General features: G+C 40.8%; 1 protein-coding gene across 1 annotated transcript in view; it reads right to left on the reverse strand.

The window, feature by feature from the left end:
• DENND1A (DENN domain containing 1A) overlaps positions 1-19414 on the reverse strand; it is a 274774-nt gene that overhangs the window by 129434 nt on the left and 125926 nt on the right. The window contains 2 exon segments of the mRNA XM_025194283.1: positions 2667-2767; positions 13552-13662. Of these exon segments, the coding sequence (XP_025050068.1) occupies positions 2667-2767; positions 13552-13662 (212 nt within the window).

Here is a 19414-nt window from a genome sequence, read left to right on the forward strand (position 1 = left end):
GAAGCACCGCAGAGGCTTTTGCTCAAAACGCGGGGAAAAAGAACAATATCATAAAGTTATTAGCATAGGCTCCAATTTCAAGACAATTATGGATACTGGCTGAAGATGCATAAGTTCATTTAAGGCGATGAAATTGCATTTTGAGCAGATGATCTGCTCTTCTCAAAAGCAGTGCTGTTGTTTAACAACCACCGGGTTTCTCGTTTTGTTTCTGTTCAAATACACCCACGGATTTGTTTTGTTGCAATATATTGTGGGGTGGAATATCCAAAAGAACTCAACGCAAGCAGCAGCATTTAGCAAATAAAACATTCGAGGGCACTGATCTAAGCATACACAGGTCATATTAGATCTATTTCCAATTCATTTTGCTTCAGGAATTCTAGCCTGGTATTGTATGTCACCAGTGCCTATTATATGCCAGGAAGGCATATAATGTCTTCAACATTCACTTTGTTATCTTTCCCCTCAAACAACACTCGGGCATGTTATACATGCTGGAATGGTCTGTTATTACTGAGTAAGCACTGTTCCACACCAAACGCATGTTAACGGAAGAACAAAGGGTAGAGACTTAAGTTTGAATTCAAAGACACATCCCACCACAGTTCTGCGGCCACGTGCTGCTTGGTATTTGTGTGAATTTATGGTAATAAGAGCATTTCTTAATTCACACCCCTCTCCAACCACAGAGGGAACATGACTTTTGGCTTTCAGTATTATAACAACTAAAGGATTGGCAGCCGCTCTACTGGATGCCACAATCAGGGTTAACCAGGCACTTTTCAGCGTTTACGTTTCTATTCACAGAGCCCACAATCCGTGCCCCCTCTGGCAGTTGCACTTCACTCCTTGGGGGAGAAATTAACAAGGAGCAGTGCCGAGCTCCAGCGAGAGAGGCAAGGGGAAGAGATTAGGAACAGCATGAAATTATCACGCAAATTTTAGGGAAGCGACAGTCTTACAAAGCCACGCTGCAGAGGCTCTGCTGACAATGTGGCATTCGATGTGCTCCTGTGATTGAAGACCCTATCGTAATTCATATGTGCAAGGGGCCATACTAAAGTTGTATGGACCACCTTTATGCTGGAATAGTCTAATTTTTGTGTCAGGCCCTTACAACAGTGTATTGATTTATGATTTTTTTTTACTCTAAAAAGTAGAAGGCAGCCTCTACTCTTCCATGTAGAGGCTGCCCTCCCCACCCTGTAGAGCTTCACTTCAAGTGAGCCTGGAATGCCTCAGGACCTGTGGTTCCCTCTCGCCACCACCACACAAACATGTCCTGTGCTCTCACGGCAGCATCCCCAAGCACACTGTGCTGCTCCCTGGCCTGGAGACAGTGCAACTGAATGCAAGCTAATTAGCATGGGGCAGATGAATCAGCACCGTCACTTAGCAGTGCCACTAGACCTATCCAAAGCCCTGTACAACCGTGGTTACATGGGTTCCAGTTTCGGAGACAGCTCACCTGGAGCACTGCCACATACTTGAGAATGCTACTTTGGACCACTGTGCAGATACAGCCTTTGGGTTCCCAAATTACACCAGCCCCACCCGCACCATGGTCAGCACCATTTGGGAAGTGTATTGATCCTGATCCCTTTGCTCTTCCAGCTGAGACTACTTTGCCCTATTCCCTGTCTCAGCCTCATGCGAGTTCAAAGGTTGGGTTCTGTGTCTCCAAGTCGCCCAAGAGCAGGCTTATCCCAGCAAAAGTCATCACGTCCAATTTCACTTCTCAAATTTGAGGGAAGCATGCTGGAATAGCATAGAAATTACAAGCCAAACAAGTCACAAACAGAAAACTTTAAGACCAAGCATCATGAAATGCAGAGCTGTGAGCTCAGAGCTCTGGGCTGGATGCTTACTGACACAGCATTGAGGATAACCTTAAATCACCGTCCTTCCCTGCTGTTGTGGAGATGCCTGTAACAGGTGCAAGCTGTATTGGAGCTAAAACATCTATTTAAATCGTGAAGGCTGATACAGAATTATAATCAACACCATTTCAAAAACTAGCTCTGCCTTTCATACCACTGTCTCAGAGCTTTCTATTTGCAACTTGTTATTTGGCTAGTGATTTCTGGGCTACACCAGTATGCTTCCATCAAACGCGAGAAGCAAAATTGATGCTCTGCGTGATGGGAGAAGGAGGGTGACAATGAGGGTGACAATTAAACCAGCACGCACAACGAAGAAAAGATGCATCTAGTCTCATACCCATATCTTTTCCCCCAAATTATGAGTAAATTGTGATACCACCTTGTAAGCTCACCTGAACAAAAATAAAAGTCACAACAAGAAAATTAAACAGCATGAGTCAAAAACCTGAAAGCAGGAAAGCCACGGGAAATGCAAAGGAGTTTTTTCTGATGGAGCCTTTTTTGTTGGATTTTTGATTCCAAAAATAATATTAAAATAAAGTCTAGGTAGTAACAGTGTATTTACAATTCCAAATTTGTATAAAGCATTCAATGTGAACATGCTGTGTTAGACAACAGCACTGGTATGCTACAAAAACATTGTATTTGACTGACTGGGTCAGCCACTTATTTAATATATGTATTTATTTTTAGATTAATGGTTGCATCATAAAAACACTTAAGCTTTAAAACATAGAGATGCATAAAACTGTTGCATGTCTAAGTGATATACAGCCTTACCAGCAGTAGTCCAAGAGATGTGGGGGCAGAACGGGAATGTAAACGTGTTGCCAGAACATTGGGTAGAGCATAGCTGCAGACCCATGAATGCAGGCAGTTAACTGAAAGAAACAAATTAAAATCAGATCATCAGTAAGACAAAAGCTAAGCTTAAAAGAAATAGCTAGCAAAAAAACAGAAGTATCAACTGTGTTTTTGTCCCTGAATCTCTCGACTGCACAACACAAAAGTGTACTCTTAACAAAGGCCGCTGGTGGGTGGAGTAACACTGGTTTACAATGATGATTGTTGTTTGACCTAATTTTGTTAATAGCCGAGTACAATAATTCATTCAACAAACAAAACCTGAAGAGAATATTCGGAGTCTTCCACAAACAATAGAAACCAGGGAAAGAAAACAAAGGGGAGAAAAAATAGAAAAGTATTAAAGGCAGAAAAAGCTTGATCCTGGCAATTACTATCTATAAAGCAACATACCACTGTAATGAAATTATGACACAAATAGAGGGAAGAATCTGGCAGTGTCACTAGTCCGGTAGGGGCGCAGGGTAACACAGTGAAAACAGCACGGGTTCCCTGAAAACACAATCATATAAAAACTCAGTCACTTTACCTAGAATTACCAAAGCAAGCAAAGAATAGAGTTTATCTACTTGGATTTCATGTACTGACGGTCACACTCTTACTTTAAAAATTAATTCAGCTAGGCTTTAACACCGACAGAAACCGAGAATTAGAAGGACCACTTGTAGTAAAGATACACTGCAATCAAACCATGGGAGGAGCCTCGTGGGATGCTGAAGGAATGGTTCCAATGTAGACTGCAATCTCATTCAAAACTTTCATTAATAATTTGGAAGAGAAGTAAGGAGGACATTGGTGGCATTTACTGAGGACACTAATAACGTGGAATGTGTTGTCAACCCCAGTTCAAGCTCCTCCGCCACCATTTTTAAGCTTGGGGATGCTGATACGCGAGACATGGCGACACTTTAATTAAAGCGCTCTAATTAAAGTGCCGCCCCTCCCCACCCCATCCCCCGCAGCACGTGTAAAAGTGCCCAAAGTGAAGTGAAGGAAAAGTTGGGATGAATATCAAGACGTGTCTTGGCTGAAATCTATTAGGTTGTCAAGTAGTCTCCAAAATGGAGCAGGAGAAGCCCCATCAGCTGAATCATTTGCAACTGGACAGACCACTTACACTTATATTATACAACAGGGAGTCAGAGCTTGGCAGAGAAAATCGTCTAGGGGAGCAAACAGGTCATCGTATCTAATTTCAAGAATAAAACTAAGGCTTATCCTATAGCACACCAAAACGTAAGTGGCTGTCCCACAAGGCCTCCATGTTGGGGGATTCGGTCTCAACTGTGAACCTATTTCTGCCTGTGTTTTATTCCAGAACTTTAATGTACTTTCAATGCAGTTTTTGTTGGCTTGTTTTAACACATGAATAACTTTTACTACATAAGCAACAAAATCTGGTTTTAGCGTTAAAGTGGGGCTGACTGGGCATGAAGAATGGAGGCAGAGCATATATTTTAAAGCACATCTCTTTTTTTAGCCTGTAGACTCAAATCTATTGCAGTCCAGGGAAAAAGCAAATCTGGATAAGCTATGACTGCAAAACAGGAACTGCTGAAACTCTCTGGAGGGAAGCTGAGGCTCTGTGCACCTTGATGCAGCCCAAGAACCACAGTGATGCAAGAGCCCCATGAGTGGCTGTTTTTATTATGGTTGCTTTTCCACCATGAAAATGAATAAAAATAGATTTTATAATTTACAACTCAAAAAAAATAGATGGATTTTTTTCAATTTTTTTTTTTTTTTAAATCACTCCCAGGCTGAGACCTTTTATGCCAAATACAAGCCCTCGGTGGACTTTTATGACCGAGATATAAATCCCTGAATTGGGAAGCCAGAACCTTGCACTGTACTCTGTCACTAGACAAGAGATGTTAGAATATTTAACATTACTATAGTTAAAATAATCTACAGTAGTTACAGAACCTAATACTGTAGCCCTGTGAAAAGCATTCACAGATTTGATGGAACATGAATCATTGCCTGTTTTATGGCATTAAATATCCATCTGTCTCTGTTATTAGGGTCTCAAGCTCTCTATTTTCCAATAAATCTGCATTGAGATTCACACACTTACTGCTGATCACAATATCACAAGGGTAAAGGAGAAAGACTACAGCAACAGCCTAAAGGAGGGGAAACACAACATTTTCTATAAATACTTTAAAATGAAGACAAGACAGTTTCTAGAAGCAAGTTCTAACTGAGATGCAAAACATTAGAAGGAATTTTCTTGTCTCCTACTAAGAGGGGCAGGGTGGGAGGGTCAGCGTTTAATGACCCATAAAAATACTTGTGGCAACCGGCACAAAATCCACACCGGATCTGGTGTACCATGGAGGAGTAATAATGCACTGGTGTCCACAGTGCTCATGCTGGCATCCCTTATTAGTATTGTGAAAGGGAAAACCACCGCACGTATACCGAATAAGTTCTAATTCTGAAGAATTTCCGACAGGCCTATGGGTTAGTCCGCCGTTGTGCTCGTTAAACATACACGCACACCCACGCCCTTTAAATATCTGGGGTTTGGCCAAAAGATTGGCTTATATTTTTCTAACGCTATTTGCTCATCTCCATTTGCAAGTGGCATACTTGCAAACGGGGATGAACACAAATATGATCAAGGTTGATTTTCTGTTCCTTAATGCCGAGATGAATATATTTAAGAAAAATCACATGTAGGGGCATATTCTCAACCTGAGGCCTGGAGTTTTTGCATTTAAAGCCTACTAATATTAATGGAAATTCACAGAGAGAATACACCATGCACTGAGATGAGAATACCGTTCTTCAACTAACACTTCCTCTGTACTCCTTTGCATCTGTAAGTACATTTCCAGGTAGCGGGAAAAAAGAATCAGTCAATTTGAATAATTAAAACTCACTGTTGATGTATTTACAACTCTCCAAGTCTCTTTTTTTGGGACATAGAAGGAGAGCTGTAGCATCAACATTTAACCTAAATAGGCTAATGTCAAAATCTTGTTTCAAGTAATAAAAATGACACAGATCTTATCTTCAGACTAATGTTATACATTAATACTTCCCTGTAACCTTTAATACATTATGAAGTGGAATGTGAGGACAGTTAAATCACTTGTCACTTACCAAGTCGAGCTTTTGAAATGTCACATCATATCATCAGCTACTGATTTAGTAGTTACATGGTCACATTTCCATGTAGGCTAGAGCACTACAGTTACATTTATTCTTCTAGCATAAGAAATGCAGATTTTAATCTGATAATATTTTTATACCTGAAAAGAATCATGAAAATTCTTGTTTTCTTGATCTACAAAAGCTCTTTTAGTTATCAGAGTGCACATAATCAAGTCAAAGGAAGGATTATGTGGGAGACAATTTCCACAAGTAATTCCTCCCCCAAAGTCTTTCTTTTAGGAAAGTGTTTTATGTTCTTTAACTCTGTATTTATTCCAAAGCTGTTCTATAAACATTCGCTGCCTCTGACAAATGCATACTGGGGAAAGTTACTTCTATTAGATCCTATATGCATATTATATGTGCATACATTTTAGGCAGTGTTTTAAAGGCTAACAATGAAACATGCATATTTGATTTCGCATCATCTTTAAAACATTCTGTGTACAACAAAGAGGTATTGTGAATCTTTATTTTAAGTGTAAGTTAAGAAAATGAACCTATCAAAATCACACTCAGTGGGAAAATAAGGAAGTCAGTATGTGTAAAATTTGCCTAAGGTCATTAGTCATAATGAATATTCATCAGGAAGCAATTATCAATCCTATTTAATGTCTCCCAAAAAGATTTTGCCCTTAAGCATTTGAATATTCTGGGCCTGTTCACAAAAGTACTTCAGGTAGATAAATTACAGTACCGCACAAAACAGGGGCTTGCCCTGTATGTTGGGAAACTGGATGCTAACTGCACTCCTTCTTACGTGGCATCTCTGTTACTGGAGGTTTGCCACCAGGGATGTTTTGAGTTAAATGAATTATTTGATCTCAGTGCACCATCCTCATCTAACACCGGCTTGAACAAAAGGCAGTTATGGCTCAATAGCCTCATTGATGCATGTTAGAATCAGTCTCTCCCTAAAGCTTGTCTAGGGGGCACAGAGGATAGAGATAAGCCAACTAGCTCTGAAGCTCTTCCAGTAATTTTTCTGGTTTGGGAACTGCTATGACGTTTTCCTGTACTATATTTTTAGGACAAAAACTGTTTTGGAAGCACACCAAATGAGGACATGAGGCCCAGGCGTAAAAGAAAATCTGTGTGGATGCCTTGCAAACCTGGTCTTTCCTGGCGACCCATCAAGTTTGAGCTTGAGCATCCAATACAGCTTTCAAGTCTTCCTGTCCTACATTATACTGTGGTTTGCTAGTAATCCCACTGCATCTCGGTGCTTTCATTTGGCAGGCTCTTGATTGCTCCTCCAAATATACTGGCAGGCTTTCTGGCAAAGCTAATACTTACCTTAACACCGAACATTCAGAGCTCTGGGGGTGGCTTTGGAGCAACAGAAATGTCACAACAGAAGGTTCCAAGAGATCAAAGGGCTCATGGCATAGTTACGCGGTATTCGCAAATTAAAACATGAAAAAGTTCCTTTAAATGCATTGCGTTCTGTTGTAACTTCATCCCATACACAAAACTCTCTTCAATTTTTTTTCCCATTTAACTTTGTTTGGTTCAGGATTTTGCAAGACAATGATGAAACAACCAAATCCAAATGATACCTGTGCATCAATGGCATATATAAACTGAAAAATCCTAAAGAAAAGAAGAAAGAACTTAGCACAATACCACATGAGCTAAAGTTAATTTAAGACATCATAGCCACTGAAGTCAGTTTAAAGAGGTATGCTAAGGAAGCACTGTCACCAGACTAAAACTGACTAATCCCTGTAATAAATTAACTTCCACTAATAATATTTATCTCCAACCAAGAGACCATGAAAATACTCAGGAGAGTGGCTGCACTATCATGCAGGACTCGTTATTGATTACACTAATTTTGCACAATTTATCATAGAATAGCATCCGTATTCTAGACCACACTGCCTGACATCAGAAGCCTCACGTCACAAACCCGAGGCTGGCAATAACATGTAAAATCGTTAATCACCTAGGACATCACTTCCTGTATCCTCCGCTTCCCTATACTAGCTACCCGAGACCACCAGCTTTAAAAAAAACCTGGATTATTTTAGGCACAAGCCATGAAATACCATAAACATGACATGCCTACCTCAAAACCATGTATAACATTCATAATGCAGCAATACCAGCACCTGAGACAGCAGCAGAATAAAAGTAGCCAATTTCTATTTAAATCCATTTTATGCCACTGAGACACTGAATCAAAAGAGAAAGAAAGACAGTCTACCTAAATCTGAGTAAAAGGTCTGGAACTGTCTGTAATAATTTCCATTTCACTGTCACTTGCATTAACAAACCCTCCCAGACCCTGTGAGATCAGGTTTGTCAGTGTGCGCACACACCGCACCACTACACGAGTTTTCCCCCCCACCATTGCTGTTAAGGCTTTCTTCGCTACAATAGTCACTGCCGCAGCAGCATTCCTCCGGGTCTCGGCTCTCCACCACCTTTACATGCTTTTCTTTGGAATATGGGGCCTAAAAACAGCATTCCAAGATGAAAAACCGAGAGGTAAAATCCTTAAAGGAAAAGGTAAAGTAGAGCAGCTGGATGCACTAAGCCCAAAGATCCATGAAAGAATGCAAACGGGGTTTGAACCGTAGACCTAGAAGAAAAAGGCTTTTCAGGAATATGGCGGATAAGCAAGTGGCTGTGAGCACAAGCCTACCTCCTGCTGCAGCATTCTTTAGGAAAGCCAGGCCTGCTTGCAGGAGCGCTCTCTCATGACTCACAATGAAAAAAAAAAACCATTAGGCAGGCTTCTCCAATGGTTAAAGCAGAAAGTTGGAAATCCAAGGTTTTCTCCCCCCCCCCCCCAACCTTGACACAACACACAAGGTGGGCTCATTGTCGCGTCTCCTGCTTCATGGCACCCCCATTGTACAAGGTAACACAAGGAAAGGTGATTTGAAATGACTGAATAGGACTCCCGGCCTTTGGAACCTGCTGAAACTCCCTGGAGGAGTCCACAGTTCATTTCATCCATCACAAACCCTTTTTTAACAGTTAGCACCACAAAAAATGACACTTTTTCTTAAAGAAAGTTTTTCTATCATTCAAAATGGAAGGGCAGCTTGAAACATAGCGGCTCACACCATGTCACCTTGTCACTAGGGTGATGTGCTTGTAGTATGCTCCTGTTTGCCCCGAGTGCTCTGCTCATCCCAAGTTCATTCTCTCATCAGATCACTTTAATTTATATATACCATACCTCCCCCTAAAAGTCACTCTTGCCATGTAATGTGAAGTAGAGGGCTTTTTTCCACCCATCCTTCTATACATCTTTATTTATCCAGCCTAAATGGTCAGAATTATCATGAGGAAGCAGAAGACTGTAGTAATGGGTAAGCAGATGAGCAGCACAATACCTAATTTAGCAGTCAGAAAGTGGCAAGTTTCCAAAAGAGCACCCCTATGTTCCTGTGAAAGTCCCAGATGCCGGAGCCAGGTCTAGGGGAGGCAACCAGTGCAAAAGCTGGGGGCCATGAGGCATGTGGGATGACATTATGCTAAGCGAATCAAAGTCATCCTATGAGCAGATGGGAAGAAAGAGGGGCCAACATCTTAGCTTCTGCCCAGCACCCTCGTGTGTCTAATACTAGCTGTCTTGTATGTGCCCTAATTTTGGTGTCCACTCTACAAGGCACCAAGATGTCTGGGAAGAACTGCTTAAGGTGGCTCTGTACTTAAAAATAGCTTCAATGAGCAGCTATTTGATTATTTTCTGACACTAAGATTATATTATGTGGTTGCCTGTTACGGCAGGGTACTGAACTCAATGACCCAAGAGGTCCTTTCCAGGCTCATGATCCTAGGATTTAAAACTCAGCAACAAAAGATTAAAAGACAATGCTCAACATCACAGGCATCTGAGCAGTAGCTGTCACTTATTTCTGAAATGTACTCCTACCTTGCTACCTGGCATGAATCCAAATAGCATACCACCCTGGGTAAGCTCCAGTAGCGCCCTTCAACTCTGCCAAGATAATGGCTCATAAAAAAGAAATAGCATATTAGCTGGAGACCTCACCTGATTAGTGACTACCATATAGAAAACAAGCAGTTAATAAGACAACAATCTGAGAAATGACTGACTGTTAAAACTACAGCAATCCAGCAGACTAAAAATGAGATCAGTTCAACTACTTCAGCTTCCTACAGCTGCTGCTAGGGAATCGCGCGCACATGCAGCCATTTGAGAGAGAAATGGATCCCTAGTACCACTCGCTTTTTCCAACTTCACATTTAAAATTCAAAAGTCTCTATGCAGGCAAATCAAACAGAAGAGTGTCATATTCAGAAAAAATCAGCCACTGATTTCAAACTAAGGTGGGGCAATTTCCAATACACTTCACAGTCTGTCTTTAGATGCATTAATGCATACAAATGTTACTGTACTAAGGGTGAAACCTGAGACTTAAAAATGGAGTTTATACTAAAAAACTAGCTACTTCTGAGTGCTTATAAGCTCAGCCATTCCACTAGGTTTCTCAAGACAAATTTAAGACAACACTGTAATGGAGTAGGACTACTACTGCAGGCCGTGGCTGCAGGTCAAGACTGAGGTGCTGTGGCGGAGTTGGAGACTGAAGGAGGGTGGTGTTCCCAGGAGGAAGAATTGGTGAACAGGGAGACTTGAAACAAGGGCTGCTACAGAGCTGCAAGAGGGAAGCCCCCATCCCATCCTGACGGCAAAGAGCCCGTGTCAATAAGCACGTGCTACATTTTCATGGGAGAGAAGATATTTACTTATCTTTCAAACATGAGACCGTGTTGGAACAGTCAAGGAACCGTATTTTGAGCATCCCGTAAAATACACTTGGCCAGCTCTCCACTCCCAGGAGGGCCATGGATACTATGCCTGAACAATATTTCTTCTTGGCACTAATGTTTGCTTAAGACTGGGGAATATCTAAGTTATGGACAAAATAAACCTCAGTGAAAAGTAGCCAGGTAGGGACTTAAACTCAATTCAATTTGTGAATTTTTCCTAGAGCTACTAGACTGCTTACTCTGGATACTTTACTGTATTTGATACTGCCAGCTGCATTAGAGCAAATAGCTAACATACTTTATTTGGGCAGGGCTATAAGGGCAAGCCATGCTGGGACCCAGAAACCTGGTTAAAAGAGATACTGGCCTCCACTGCATTTGTTACAACACACATGGCAAAACCAGGAGGCCACTGACAACTGCACAGTGTCAGGTAGGCGTGTTTAAGTCAGTCTTTCCACAAGGAGCTAGACCACACAAATGTTTACAACTTGCTTGTGAATCTTTGTTAAATTTAAATTCACAGAGCAGCGTTTAAATGTTCTGAGCAGTGAACTGTGCTTCCATTTGGAAAAAAAAACACGGCAAAGGCAATGCCCTTCCACAGGGCTGAGACTATAAACAACCAACGCAGACCAGCTAATACATTAGACGCCATTCAGTTACCCCCACATCTTTCTTAGCTTGCCCCTTTAATTCATAATACGTTTGCCGAGCTTGCTGTATGACCAACCATTTAATTCCATCATAAGGGTCATTCTTCTCAGCGTTGCTTTTGTCTCTCATCTCCTTGATATTTTGATAGAAATGTTAAGCATTACGCTTATTATTTGTCCCCAAGAGGTAGACATTAATTATGAAGAGTTTCATTTTTTAAATCAGGACACCGGCTACGCTTTGAGAAGTCTCAGTTTGGTAAGTTTCCAGTTACAAGGTCTTGGCTTCCGCTGAGCACAGTTTGAAATAAAATAATGCAGCTTGTTCCTACTGCTGGAACACGCCGAGCCAAGTGTGCAGGCAAGGAATCACTGGCACCAGCCCAACACTTCAAACCTGTCTGAAACTGTCACTCCAATCTTGGTGCAGTTTATGTATAAAGTTGTGAGATATGAATGTACACCCCTCCTCCACCGAGAGCTAGACAGCCTTTTATCTTGGGCAGAGGCAAAGGAAGAGGAACAGGAGGAAGAGAAGGAAGAAGAAAAACACAAGCCTGCTAGCGAAGGAGCTTATTAAGGAAAACAAAGTGACAGGTAAGGAAGTGATGCTTCTTTCCAGCCTACCTTACCAAGAGCTGCGTGAAGGCAGTCAAGTGCATAGCTGCTGTAAGTCAGAATACTTTACTTCATTCCTAACATTTGCATTACTTTTCATTCATTACCTCTGTGAATCAAACAGAGCCCTCCCCCAATTCATTTACGCCCCTGGCCTGGGTCTACCGCGCGGTGCACCTGACCCTGCAGCGGGCCAACAATGCTGGGCACATACAAAAACCTCAAGTATCTCTATAGGCTTTCTCTAGCTTCCATCACCGTGACATTTGAGCACAAATGGCTCTTTGCAGGCTTTGATCATATAAATCTAAGACATGTTGGAATGTCCCAGAGATTATACTGAATCTCCTGCCCTCATCTGCCTTTTTTGTTAATTAGATTGAGATAGTTCAATTGAGAGATTGAATATAAGAGGATTTTGTTCTCCCCCTCCACCATCCCAGCATATACAGGTTATTTTTTCAAGTCTTTGGTGTACATTGTTTCGGCTTTCCCTGTTTTCTGGAAGTCTATGATGGAGTTATAATCAGACCTTGGAAATATGGCATTATCTGGCCTCTTGCTATACAAAATGGAAATGGGAGTTCTTACTTTAGAAAGAGGCTTTCAAGTCTTTAGTCCACAGCATTAGAAGGAAACATTTAGTTAACCACCCTCTGTTTATCATTCATAAAGGAAAACAATCAATACCCATTTACAGAGCAAACAGAATGGAAACTTAACATTTTCTTTTATATAGAAAATCACAATCTTATTGACTGATAAACCTTGAAATGAGGAATGCTAAACTTTGAACTAAATCAAGCTGGGTTTTTTGGTATTGATGTGCAGCCATTTTTAGAAGAGACAGCACTTTGGAGTGCTCAGCAGCTTTCATCTTTCAGATCCTTGATGGAGTCTAAGTAGCATTAAGCCTACACCTTATCAAACAAAATTGCGAAAAATGTAGTTTGCCAATGTGTTATAGCCCACCATCTGGGTTCATCAAGAGAAGGTCACCAGAAGATCCATCTGAAAATATCATTTATCTGTTTTTTCTTTCAAGTAAGCGTATGAAAAGGGGCTTCACTAACATGGTGTAAATGTTAGTATATGGCATCTGTATCGAGAGCAGAACTTTTTCATTCAAGCCCTTGAGAGGCCATACCACCTCAGCCAAAACCAGCTCTGCTGTAGGATTTTCCCCAGACCAAGCACATTCATACATTTATTGGTATTACAAACAAAGAACACTAGAGATTTTTCAGCAAGAAATTAAGTATGACATATCGATACTGACCCACCAGTGTACATCTGCTTCTCTGCTCTGCAATTCCTTATGTTGTTCAATTATGCCAATATATACAATTATTATGTGGTTATTATTTATTTCCACCTCATGGCTATTTCAATGTGTACAATGTTTATCTCAGTATACAGTATCTTTCTAAGTAGAGTGGTCCTTTGCAGTATTAATAAAGTCCAAATTCACCGTGATGTTCCTGGCACACTACAAACAATTTAGAACCACCATTTATCTCAAACTATAGGTACTCCAGAAGATCTCCTGTATAATTGTCACTTTTTAAAGTGCTACATCAATGGAAGAGATTATTCTAAAAAGTACTTACAGTGCTCAGTTTACTACAGCAGATGAGGATGCGACGTTCATACAGCATACTAGCATAGAGATGCAGCATGTTGTTGACATCAACGGCTACAAAATACTCTGTCAGATTTCTCTAGGAAGAAAGATTAGAGAGGTTTTGAAAAAATATTGCAAACAAAAATATCTTAAAACAGCAAAGAATTAGATTGCTTCCCAGTGTCTAACCACCAACAGAAAGCTGCTTATTAGCAGAAATCTATGGGTCAGCCCATGCGAGCAGTTTGTTTGTGTGCTGTCCTCGAGCTTTTTTAAATTAATGCCAGCCAAAACACTCATTTAAAAAAATTATACTCAACTTGTAAACTACAAACTGAAGAGATTTTCTGTTGGAGTTAAGAGGTTCTCTTACACATAGAGTATATATACATTTCTGCAAAAGTGTTTTAAAAAAGCCCAGTTACTTGCAATCCAACAGAAGACGACATACTTACTGAAAATGTCTAATTAAACTTAATCATTAAAGAATCTGCTAATGGCACAGCCTACTGTAGAGCAATTGTGATTATTGGGACTATAGAGGCATTAAAATACAAGGCAAGAATAATGGTCCTAATATTCAGGAGTTTGTACTGCTTTAGGAACTTGAACCCAGTTGTTACTATGAGGAGGGGCAGCAGAAAGCATCCTCAGCTAGAGACAGGGAAATAAGCCATACAAAACCACCGCATTTATACAGCTCTGAGAAAGGAACAAGCTACACCAAGTAGCTCTTTATCCCACACTCTCCCACCCATCCTGGGGCTGGGCCTGAAGCTCTGTCAATGTGGGTGTCCCCCACGCTGTTCGGGGGCTAAGAGGGTGTATTACGGTAGTGTCGGAGCAGTGGAATGGCTCCCAAACAAAAGACAGCAAGTGAAAATTAAAAGCCAGATTCAGCTGCCTTTATTCACACAAGTGGCACCTCACTCCACATATCTTCCCAACAGAAATCAATGGAGTACTTTCATGCATAAGGAGCTCTCTCAGTGTGAGCAAGGTTAGCTGAAACCGGCCTTTGATTTCTACTAAAAATGGATTCAAAAAGCCATTCTAGAATAGGAAACCTTAATTCATCAGGAGAGGCTGAATTAGTGGATTTGATTCAAAGTAAACTCTTCATGGATGTACTATAGACTGGTATAAGGTAGGATTTATATTTATATATAAAAAAGCACATGATAGAGCAAAATTAGACTAGTCATGAATTCAAGTGGGATCTTAATCATCATAGAATAAAACAGAGCACAAAAAAGCAAAAAGCAAATAGGATTTAGAAGCTTAAAGAAGCTCAGAAAGCCCATTAGCACTTTTGACAGATCCAAAGATAACTCTAAAACCACCAATACTTGGCCTGAGGAGTCTGCCAAGAAGCTTCATACTGTGCAAAAATATGTTCCACAGCTTGCCATCCAAATACAAAGAAAGAGCTAGAGACAAGAACTGAGCCTGGTGTTTGGAAGATTTTTGTGGTCATTTTTAAAAATTAAATATTAAAAAATAAAGTCTCTTTGCTTAGTAAAATGCAGATAGGTATACAGGCATCATTCAGGTCTCACCAGACCCCTTGTCATGGGAAAGCTATGGCCACATACAGGTACATTGAAAAAAAATATGCATTTTGCCAAAACCCCATTAAACTGTCATGTACTTTTTCTGTATTTCTCATCCCATCTGTGCTGATTAGCATGATATTTGTGTCTAAACAGAAGCTGTCTCCTTTAAAGCTCTGCTTCCCCCATACACCCATCTCTCTGTGATGCCAAAACATAGTGCATGACGACACAAAATGTTTCAAGCGGTATGAATTAAGATGTTACAAGTACTGAAAGGTCTGTTCTTCCTTGAAGGAACTTGCAGCGCACACTGAAGCTAGCCGAGATATGGGCATAGCAAAAGGAGGAGTTTACAATCCTTCAAGTGAATCAACTGCACAAAACAAAAGCTTTCAGTATAAAAGAAAAAAACAAACCCAATCAGTGGAAGGAAACATAGGAAGAGGACTTAACAGATGAATCGGGATTTGATAAACTATTTGTATTTTATGAAGTTCGCCTTAGCATAAAGGTGGCTTGGAGGCACTATTGTTTCCACGTGTAGACAATGTTATCTGGTTTTATATTCCCGCTGGAAGGAACTACACATTTCTGAGTCCAGAGAATACCTGTAGAACATGTGGGCTCCATGGCAATGTGCCAATACGAGAGAAATTCAGGTGCAGGAAGTTGTAGCTTTATTTATGAAAAAAAAGTAGTAAACTAAAAGAGGAAGTTCACTTGGGAATGCCTGGCTGACTCTCATGAGTGTCACGAGACGAGTAGGGACAAAACCTACAGAAAGCAGGAGACTTCTAACTTAGTTTAGTTGCTGTAATATTTGATTCTCAGCATTAAAAATTCTTCTGAGATAGTAAAGCTGGGTTTTTCATGCTGGATTTTTAAGGGAAATCGCATATCTAAATTTCTGTTAAAACAAACAAACAATGAGAATCCGTTCCCTAATTTCCTTCGGTTCCTTTAAAAATACCTCCCTACATGTGTTCACTGACTGTGCAGTTAATTACTATCGGCAGGTAGTGGCTGATTGTGCACATTTCCAAAAAAACAACCCAAATCCTTTCTGCCTTCCAAGGAACTTCTCACTAAACTTGCATAGCACTAGACTTACAGAGACAGATGTACATGTCTTTTCTTCTGCAGCAAAACCAAATGTGTATTATAAAAACAAATGTAGGTATGTCAGGCAGTCATTGGGTCTAAACTTCATTAAAAAGTGCTGTAAAGTACCCTTTTGGAAGAGACTACAGTAAAATGACTTTATTGAGATGTTTATCATGTTTGAAATAACGCACTAAAACTTACCCTTCAGAGATCTAATAAATGTGCATCACATGTAACCCAGGATACATTTTATAACAACATACTGAGGTTCTGAAGGGAAGGGGGGGAGGGATCAAAATACAGAAGGGGGTGTATTTGTTGAAAATGATTAAAGATAGGAATCTAAAATTAACAGCTTGAAAAAGATCATGAAACACAAGTAGTAAAAATCATATATGCAAATTTTAATGAAGGATATCATGAACTTTGAGGTGACAATGTGAAATAAAACGCAAGGAGTCTGCATCTCAGCAGCATCAGAGGGAAACTTTCATCTTCGCTGAAACAGCTAAATTACCTGACAAATCTGAACTACAATGGCTAGTGTGCCCAACACGTCTCGGTAATGCGTTTCCTGCAATGAACCCAATGTGTTTATTTCTGAAAGTCACAATGCGTTCATAAATCCTTCATGTACCCAACCAAATCGTTTGAAAAAGTGAAATCTCAGTTGTTATATGTAACTGTCCATACTAAATGCTTTTGTGGATCATTAACCATTCTGGTCTGACACAAAGCCAGATAATTACAACATGTTTGTTAATGTTCCAAATGGAGTTCTATGCGATTCTCCATTAATCATTACACACAACTTCAAAATCTGGCACTACTAAAACATTTGTTAATACAGGCTTAAAATGTAATTACTGCCATGATATGTGGCATTTAAAAAAAAACCCCAAAAAAACCCCCAAACCCAGGTCAATTGTTTAAAATCTATAAAGATTTATGCTCATTTAATGCCTTTCTGCTATTCTCTATATAAACCACAATCCTACATAAAAGATACCTTGACAGACAGATAAAACCCTAGTGAGCAATTACACACTGATATTCATTAGGAAAGCAAAATACTGTGTTTATTAAGCACAGACCTGAAAAATAGCTGAGAATCTGCTGTAACAACAACCCTCAGATCAGAGTTTCAACATTTGTTTCCCATTCTTGTCTTTACACTGACGAATCTGCGTAAACATTTATGGGACTCTGCTTATCGCCCTGGCTGCTCACTTACTTTTCCTCCTCTGGGCGAGCTCTGCATCTCCCCCAGAACAGCCGAGGTCCCTTCCCTCCTGGTCCCCTTCCCCACCCTCCGTGTCCACATTACAGCACTGTCTTATTCCCTGTGAGGCCTATCAGCCCATTCACTGGTTCAGAGGGGATGCTTTTAAGCATCACATAACGCTGCCTCCCCTGCAGGCTGAACACACTGCTTTCAAAGGGTTTCCAAGTCCTCCTGGCCCAAGGCCTTTGCTTTTATAACAGTCTTTGATTCATAAGCATTCATCATGTCTCCTGCTCAAATGTTTTGGGAAGTTGACTCATACCTTAGGACTCAAGCCAACATCCCTGGCAGACGTAACAGACAGAGGGTAAATAAGACTATACATTCTGAAATCATTACTGCGTGCTGTATGCGTTATTAAACTGCTATCTATTAGTTAGAGCAGGAGACTGCCAGCAAGGACTCTTATATCCTACTTAAAGTTCTGCCACTGGGTCACAATTCGATTCACTTTTCCACATTCGTCTCTGCCTCAATTTACCCATCTATAAAATGGAAATACTACAGCTTCCTTACCTCTTCAGGTAGCACAAGGCACGTTAATTAAAAATTATAAAATGCTTTGAGATCATTGATCGAGGGAGACGTTAGAATAAGAAGTTGCCACCACCAGAAAACTTCAGGTGTGGGGAAAAGGAACAAACGTTCCAGTCAGACTGACAGCTGTTTTTAGCTTCAGGAAATGGGTCCTGTATTACCCCTAATGTATCAAACTCCCATAAAAATAAATGCTCTAAAAATAAAATATGTCTATTAAATTTAATGATACTATTTCTATTTACAGAAAAGCTAGTAACTACGTATGTTTCCAGTGGGAAAAAACAAAGGGAAGACGCACATCTGCTGCATAAACTCTCTAGGCAGCAAACTACTACATAATTAGAAGAAGGTGTGGCTAGACTGTTTTATTTTAATACTACAAATGAAGATTTGTGCGGTGCTGGATCTGACCTTAGAAGGCTCAACCTCCTGGTCCAATAGCAAGCCCTTGAGACATCAGGCGAATAGACTAGGAAAGACTCCTTGCAGACAGGCATTAAAGAGCTGGGAGCCCCAGAATGCCAGCCTGGTCCACTCTTTGCTGGGCACTTAGGGTAGAAAGACACATCACCTGACGGCGCATTTATGCCACCATATGCATTTTTACAGCAGCACAAATGATGAGGAATAGATGGCTCTACCCTTTTGCACCACAGCACCAACTATGACTATAGAACAGCGCCACTTTATTGCAGTCTACCTCTATTTGCTCTGTGGCAGGAGAGCACGGGCAGCCCAGAGCTACCCAGACACTCCAGCAGCCCCAGACAGATGCCCCAGGAGCTTGAAGGACCTGAGCCTGAAAACTTTTGCATGGCATCAGGATGGAATGGGACCTGGCAGAAGTCCTAGCATGAAGGCATGGGGCACCAGGAATCCCACGTGTCCCATGCTGTCCCGTGAAGGAATCCACACCAACCTGTGCCTCCATGCAAGGAATAAGTTGGCCTGGGCCCAAGCAAGGAGGCATGAACCAGCGAGGGACACAGGGAAACCCCGAGCAAGGGGGAACACGTTACCCATTGTCCTGCACCAGGACTCTGCCCAATGTGTGACAATGGGGGACATGTGTTTTGCCCAATAATGTGAATCAGCTATGGTGGGACATGTCCTGCCACAGATGATCCACTTCATTTGCCAACACCTGCTTTTACCTTTACTGATGTCTCTCACTTGCTGACACATCTAAACCATGCTGCAGCCTGTACCAAGTTTGCTTAACAATGGTAAAACTAAAAAGGGTCACTAAGCTATCCCAGAATAAGTAATTTTCTTGCTAAGTTATTTTTTGTTTAAATGTCCTTATTTTTGACCTAAATAGAAACTGAATGAAAAGCTATTGATTAACAGCTACATCTTTGAAA

Source organism: Alligator sinensis, unplaced genomic scaffold (assembly GCF_000455745.1).
Source record: "Alligator sinensis unplaced genomic scaffold, ASM45574v1 scaffold611_2, whole genome shotgun sequence".
In the NCBI taxonomy this organism is placed as follows: domain Eukaryota; kingdom Metazoa; phylum Chordata; order Crocodylia; family Alligatoridae; genus Alligator; species Alligator sinensis.